General features: G+C 31.8%; 1 protein-coding gene across 3 annotated transcripts; it reads left to right on the top strand.

Annotated features, from left to right (window-relative positions):
* Positions 1-1503: 1503 nt before the first annotated feature.
* On the top strand, positions 1504-5059 carry LOC149579492 (uncharacterized). 3 transcript variants are annotated; one of them, XM_089833182.1, is made up of 4 exons: positions 1504-1832; positions 1974-2082; positions 2316-2468; positions 4204-5059. In XM_089833182.1, the coding sequence occupies exons 2-4, from the start codon at positions 2035-2037 to the stop codon at positions 4744-4746; spliced, it is 744 nt and encodes a 247-aa protein (XP_089689308.1). In that variant the 5' UTR covers positions 1504-1832; positions 1974-2034; the 3' UTR covers positions 4747-5059. The 3 variants fall into 3 exon arrangements, with proteins under 3 accessions (XP_089689308.1, XP_089689300.1, XP_089689317.1); XM_089833174.1 differs by having other exon boundaries at positions 1505-1827; XM_089833191.1 differs by lacking the exons at positions 1504-1832; positions 1974-2082 and adding an exon at positions 2115-2188.
* The last annotated feature ends 3095 nt before the right edge of the window (positions 5060-8154 follow it).

The raw sequence follows: 8154 nt of genomic DNA, 5'->3' as shown, positions 1-8154 counted from the left end.
GTTTCAAAATCTTTGATGCATCACCTAAATTTTGTTTGAATTTCCTTTCCCTTTCCCAAATCCACCAAGAGAATATCTAACATCTATAAAATCTTAGAGGTTTCTTTGCAAAACATGCTTCTATCCTTCCTTGTATAGCTTTTGGACTACCCTCATTTAGGCAGGAGCCTAGATCTAGGATCAATAATAAGTATTAATATAATGATTCCCAATGTTGATGTCTATTGCTTAGTTAAATGGGAGCTTTATTGAGGGTTCAAACTCTACGATTCAAACTCTACAATAAATAGTAATTGGTAAATTGAATAATTTAGTGATCTTATGTACAAAATAAGATTACATAGCCTTAAAAGAGAATCACTAGTGATGCCATTTACCTCAACAAATAAGACTTTTTTTATTAGGACCTACACTCTACAATATGCTAGTTGCAAATCAAATGATTTGATGATCTTGTGTAGGGATGAAGGCAATATAACCTTAAGAGTCACTCACTATTGACGACGTTCATTTTGTTAAATAGTAGTTAATTGAAAATCCACACTCAACAATATAAACAATGAGCTAAATATCTTCTGAGCTTGTATGCAAAGCACAGATAAATGATTTTGAAAAATCATCAGAGTCCAATTATTGGACTCCAAGGAAGACCCAATGCTTCACCTTTGTGAGCATCTCTTAGATTCAATGAGTGCTAAGTGGACCATTCATTCTCATGAGAGATAAGTTCTTGTGAACCACTACTCATGAAACATGGATCAATGAGTTTGACTTGAAAACTATACAATTGAATTGTGATAGCAATATCAAATACATATTAAATTAATTTTTTTTGGGTTAAGATTCATACTCTATATTCATATAATTGACCAATCGAATGATTCTATGTATAAAATAAGGGATCACCTAACAATCAATCACCTCATGGTTTGATTCATTCTCTAAATTTTTTGAGTCTATTGCAACAAAAATTAATGATATTCCAAAATCTAAAGTTAATCACGACAAAAATTAATAAGATTCTAAAATGTATAGTCATAAAATAAGACCATAAGTTTGACTTAAAAACTATACACTTGAACCCTAACAATAATATAAAAAATATCAATTAAATTTACTTCCTAAATTGAAAGTTTTTACTAAAGATTCATGCACAATTGACAAATTGAATAGTTCAATGTGTAAAACAAGATTATATAATCCTCGATCACCTCATGTTTTGATCCGTTCTCTTAAATCATAAAGTTAATTGTAGAAAAACAAATAAGATTCCAAAAGTCAAAGGTTGTTCATGTAACATGGATAATTGAATTTTACTCCTATATTACTCAGTTGAAATCTATATAATTAAAAAATTGAATGGTTCAATGTGTAAAACAAGATTACATAGCAACCAATCACCAATCAATCACCTCAATCATCTCACGGTTCGATTTATACTCTTAAACTTTGGCGTTAATTGCAACAAAAACGAATGCGATTCCAAATTTTCTAGGAATAATGAACTTTGCAATCCCTACATGTTTCTGGACTGGACTTTACCCATAGCATCTCCCAAATTTCTAGAAAAGAAGGGTTATTTTTGCATGCTCTTTATTGGTCGCATCGGTCTTTTAGACATTGAAGGAGAGCCGGCCTTTATTCTTGGAGTAATTTTGTTGCCTTGTTCGCAAAGCAGGATATATACCCACCTTCTATTCCAAATCATAGTTTTTTCAGCTTTAGCAATGATGGCGATGGCATGGAAGTGTTCAGTGGGACCAATTCTGTATAACTGAACAGTACAAATTGTTCCACGCCCGGCCGGCGGCCGGCTACATAAACACTGTATTGTACAATAATCACCCATTACCTCTTCAGTCTCTGTAACAGTTTATACATTTGTAATATATAACAGTCTATACATTTGTAATATAACTTTTTATTTTATTTGGAAACTGTAGTCTCACCCCTTACATATATCTTGTATTCAGAGAAGAGTTGTATTGGGGATTTTCTTGGAGAAGTATAAATTTTAGATCACTTTTTTCTGCCATGGATATACAGGCAGAGTCTAGTTCTACTACCAGTATTAATCATCATGTAAGTGCTTTATAATGTTTCTTTTTCTATTGGGTACTTTTATTTAGCATAGAGCTTATTTGATCAATCTTGTGGGTTGTTATCGAGTGGGAACTTGACTCTCATTGTGAGTTATGGGTTCTTAAGTTTTTAATGTTCATAGTTTGAGTGAGCCTATTTCCTCAATGTTTCAGATCAAATTATATGATCCATGCGTTCATTAACATTTTTCAATTGATTGTGGTTCGTAACAGGGTGGAGGAGCTTTCTCAGCTGGATGGCCGCTTGGGCTTGAAACAATGCATCTGAGCATGGATGCTATGAGAGGAACACAGCAAGATCCATTGGGTTTATATACACCTAGTTTCTCTTCAATCTCCGTGTCTTCATCAGATTTTGATACAGAGGTGACTTAATTGAATTTAAGGACTTTTTTTTTCTAAAGGCAAATTTATGCTAAGATTTTGGAGACTGGATATTCTAGTGTATTGTTTGGCTGTAGAGGTTGTACGATTCGAAATTGAAATGCTAAATTTGGTTTGCAGTTTACTAAAAGTACTCGATTATTCAGCCCTGAATATGGTTTTCATAGATTTTTGTCTCACTGCTTCAGAAATAAACCTTGATATTACATGTTTAAGGTTTCATAGAGTTGTTTAAGCCAAAAAGAATCCTCTATAGCGTTTATTGTTCAAAGCCTTTTCTTGGGATTCCGCAATTTGCCGAAATTTGATTTCCTCAAATATGTTCTCAAAATGTACTTAAATTTGATCATTGCCCGGAATTCTGGTCTTTTTGTTTTCCTGAATGACAACTCAATTAAGCTTTGATTCTCACTGACCAGTGGTCTTGTCGGGTTTGCTGATGTTTAAATATCCATGGATTCTACGTGACCAGATTTGCTGATCTCCAAACATTATTGTGCTGTCTGGGATCTACTTCTGTAGACAAAGTCATACTCTATATCGATGCAGTTTCTGGGATTGATTGTGTTTGGTGTTTTTGCATCAACATTTTGAATCACACTCTGTGATCCATCATCTTATTGTTTCTTTAGCATGTTTCGAATCACACTCTGTGATCCATCATATTGTTTCTCTAGCACTCTTCTCATCCTGATGATGGATCATAGAGTGTGATTTGAAAAGTTAATGCAAAAACACCAAACACAATCAATCCCAGAAACTGCATCGATCTAAATGATGGATTGTCGAAATCTCCAGTCTAAAGTCATACTCTGTTTTTGTTCTGCCCAGATCTATGAATGAGCAATCTCTTTGGTCTAAACAACCTGCCCAAGTTTCACATCTGAATGTGTCTACCCAATTGTGCGTACAAATGCTATTTCCCAAAATGACCTGCCAATATTAACCAGTGGGTAAATGCTAAGAATCCAAAGTGATGATGTTGTCCAGGGGTATCATTAATATGGGTATGCCAAGTGTTTGTTCTTCTTCTTCGGTAGATGCTTGTCCAATATCAATAAGCTCCACTATAAGTATGGCTATTATAAAATTCCCCAGCAGGGGATCACTGTAGGCAGGCATTTCATACAATCTGGGGATTACACCTAGCAAAATGAAGAACCAAATCTGCTTTGCAAATATTTATATATGATTCTACAATCTTGCTGATTGTTTTGGGTGTTTGTGTTCGGACCCATCCTTCTTTACTTCATCAAAACTCTGCCTTGCAAAACCCAACTTTCCCCTGCCTAATTGAGCATCTTCTTAAAACATAGGTCCAACATGGAGGCAATCTCCATGTCTCCACATGGTGAGATGTTACTCCTCATTATGGCTTCAGCTTCTAAGTATATACAAACCGAAATGTGCAATACACACAAACACAAATGTAGCTCAGATCATGTCATTTAGTGCTTCAGATCTGGTATCACAGGAAAGTAAGAAATTGTCTCATCTTTATTGAGTTTAATGGACAAAAACAAAATGCCATTGCCATGTTATGTCAGTCTTGACTGAACAATTTTTGGTCTGGTACCTCTAATCCTTTTAACTGTTACTCAACATCTGCTATATATATATAGAAGGATTCAGGGCCCTTTCAAAACCCTTCTTATGCAATTAAAAACATACGTATATTTCTGATTGTTGCTTGTGTTTCATATTGTTTCCATTGCAGTCTTCTGTGTCTTTCTTCCATGACAAAAGTGTCACACTTGGAACCCTAATTGGCCTGAGGCCGAACCGCAGTACACAGTATGCAAGAAACATTGTACATCCTGAAGATCACATGGGTGCCATTACAAGAAATGCAAGGGATTACAGAAGGATAAGGCCATGGAAGTCATTTGCAGGTTGTATGCATTTCACTTCAAGACTGCAAAGCAGTGCTCTGTACCTTACACAGTTACTCAAGGCAGAAAAGAGAAGGGGAGTGGAAAAGGTATATATGAATGCAATTTATGAGGAATCTGAGGAGGTTTTGATTGATCCTCCACTCTTAGATCATAACAAAAATCAGTCCATAAGAGCAATCTCAGAAGGGCTTTCTTCACATGATTTGGAGATGAAAGAGGAAATCATATCAACTGAAGATGGTAAGAGTTGGAGTAATCCTGAGACCTTACAGATAGAATGTAGTCATGGCAGAGAAGAATCACAAGGCTTGTGTATGCCCTTTATGTCAAACATTTTGCTCAAGATGATTTCTAGTAGGGAGTGAGTAACAAGACAAGTAATTTTGAGACATCTTGTGGGCCGTTGATCTCATCCATGGGGGACTAGTCTCGCCCTAGCTCGCATTGGCCACTGGTTATTGCTGAGCTAGGTGAGGGGACATCCATGTTAAATTAATAGGAAGAATGATTTGCCATTTTTAAAAAAAAATTCAGAGAGCTAAAGTTCTCCTTTGTCTTTTGTATCTTCTCTATCCTACTTGTCTCCATGCTTTTGTTCTTGTTCTCACTGTACATAGCAACAACTATTAAGAATTGTGACATTTATATTGGATTTGAGACTTACCTTTTGTGACACAAGCCATGTTATCCGAGATGTACATGTCATCCCTTTGTGGTGGAAGAAGCTCTCTGATTTGTTTATTGGGTTTGAAATATTGAATTACTTGCCAGTAAATCTCAGTTAAAAAAATTAATACCGACGATTATGACTTACAAGATACAATAATGATTGGATTTTCTCTACTGGTATTTTTTTAAATATTAAAATAATACTAACATCATGACTTTAAGACAATAATGATTGAGTTCTTCACAACCATTTTTATATAATATGATGATAAGATCAATGTTACACTGTAAGAAAAGCTGGAATTTAGATAGAAACCGACGCAAGGCTCAATCATAAACAAGCCCAAGCTAGGTATTCAACACCGACAAATTAAAAAAAAAATCTTGTTCTCATTAAAAAGGGCTTGGGATGGGTGAGGTTGTCTTGAGGGGGACATTACCTACTTGATTTTGAAGTGGGACGATATGAAATATTTTATGTTAGTTTTATGATTATGTGTGTCAAATTTTATTAATTAAAATATATACATATATTCATGAAAGTGTAGTACATAATTTCATAAGGTTAATTAAAATATATACATATATTCATGAAACTATAGGACATAATTTCATAGGTCATTATTTTTAGAGATATGGATAGTGGGCAAAAGGCTAAATGATGACAACAAAAACAAGTGTCACATAGTAGCTTGTATTTTGCTTAATTATAATAATTTAAGTAAATAGAATAACATATGCTTTTATTAAAGATTAAAAATTTATAATTATAATAGAAAATTGAATTGGTTGTAGTCATAATTAATTTTTAGATGAAACTTTTTATTTTATTTTATTTTAGATGAAACTATTGAAATATTTTACTTTTAAGTTAGAAAAAGTCTAAACTAAAAGATCTTCACTAAACTAAATAAAAAATAATCTCTAATATTAAATCAAAGAATAAGTAAATATTTACTAGTTAATATTTTCATTTTTTTTTATGGAATTTTTGAAATATTCTATTTCTTTAATTAAAAAAAAGTTTAAATGAAATGATTTCTTCACTTTAGCAATTGAGCTAAATGAAAAAATTAATGAATAATTCTATGTTTACCTTACCTTTGAATTTTCAAATTGATTGAATAATTTGTTTGATACTTTTAGCATGGATAGTGCTTCTTTAAAATCCTTTCTATAAGACCCAAATATATTAACCAATGAAGTTGAGGTAAAATAATTTGTGTGAGTTTAGAAATTGAAAAATGCACCAATCAGCACAAGTGATTGTAATAGTGTAGCCTAGAAAAATACAATAAAGTCATTTAGAAAGTAACGGACGTCGAGGTATGGGAGGTTTTTTTTGTTGCATACGATCTTGATAGTATGTGGTATGTAGTAATGTAGATTTTATTTGCATATAATTAGAAATCTCTTAGAAGAAATACACATTGACTTAAGGTTCCATATCAATGTTAGCATCATATGTAAATCCAAATCAGGTACCCTCCCACAAGAAATAAGGGACATTCTCATATTTATTTTCCTTTTCTATTTTACTATTAAATGAAAGATTATTTGGTTATAATTTTTCTTATATTAATTTATCATAATAATTTGATATTTTTTTTAGATTTGATTATGTAAAGTTTTTATCAACATATTTATTTTTTCAAATCATCTTATTCTAATGCTAGAGTGCAACCTAAAATACTGATTAAAATCACAAAATTTCTTGATATTTCTACTTTATTCTTATTTTTTTGGCTTGAATAAAAGTCATGAATAAATATTCTAAATGTGTGATCATTTTAAAGTTTCATCATATAAAAAAAGTAGTGGTAGTATGACATTTTCTTGGGATTATGATGGATTAAGGGTTCTACTATTCATTTGATTTTGTTTCCTTTGGCATAGGGGTATTTATATAGTCATTGGTACTATTGTTTTGTTGAAGGTTTCAATAACTCATCACTTGCAACAAAAATAAATGACACTTGAACTACATGGTGTTGTGAGCACCTCACAGAGTTCGTTTTAAAGCAATTGAACAATATTATTTTTAATGATGATCTAGCCTCATAGATTTGTTAAAAAATAGAATAAGAAATTGCTATAAAATTGTACAATAATAAAATTACAATGTTTCAAAATTGATTGAAAAAATTATGATATTTTCAATATTATATATAACTTATGATTTCTACAATTCTATTTTTCATTTTAATTATTGTTCACTGATTTGTCTCCATCAATCAAACTATGAAATATGCCAATGTGTAATAGTTTTGATCTTTATCAATGTGTAATAGTTTTGATCTTTATTCTATAATATCGTGACATTATTTGAACTCTCCTCCATATGTTAAGGTATCATACTAATATTTTTACCTTACTATAGATAGTTATTATGTATTTACCACTTAACAAAACTTTTCACCCTACTCATTTATAATTAACATGCAAAGAAGCCAATGATGAAGTGTGATGACACAATCACATTTATAAAGAATTATGTATGGGCATATGTTAATTTTGTATCTTTGATTTTACTTTTATATTATATAAATTTAATGATTATTTGATTCTTATTTTTCTTATATAAAATTATTTATTTCTATTTATTTACTTTGATACAATAACGTATTTGATTTATTTTATGTATTACCATTTTTAAAAAAACTTTTCAATTCTTTGTATTTAATTAAAAGAACATACAGGTGATGACCCAATACTTGAGCATGTTCCAATGGTTGTGATAGGAGTTGTTAACTTAACACCCACACTTGTTGATTTAATATCCAACATTTTTGACAAGATTATACCAATAGTTGTGACTTTAAAGTTGTTCTTGCTAATGATGACTACCCATAATTGAATGAAAAGAGTCGCTTTTCCCAAAAAAAAAAACCCAGTACTGTGATATCACATCAGTTGCACAAGTATAGGGGTCTCCAATGCACTATGATTGGTCTCACTTTTTTTAGGGGTTGTTTTAGACACCTTAGCAAAAAGCATGTTGATGTGGCAACATATTTGATGATGTGGCTCTGAAGCCTTAGTTATAAGCAAGGGACTTGCCAAGTAAGCTAGTATCAAAAAATGGGAGTGATTTGAAATTTCTA

This window comes from Cupressus sempervirens, chromosome 1 (genome assembly GCF_028749045.1).
Source record: "Cupressus sempervirens isolate cs-2001-9-10 chromosome 1, ASM2874904v1, whole genome shotgun sequence".
NCBI lineage: Eukaryota > Viridiplantae > Streptophyta > Pinopsida > Cupressales > Cupressaceae > Cupressus > Cupressus sempervirens.
This window is presented reverse-complemented; position numbering and strand designations above follow the sequence as displayed.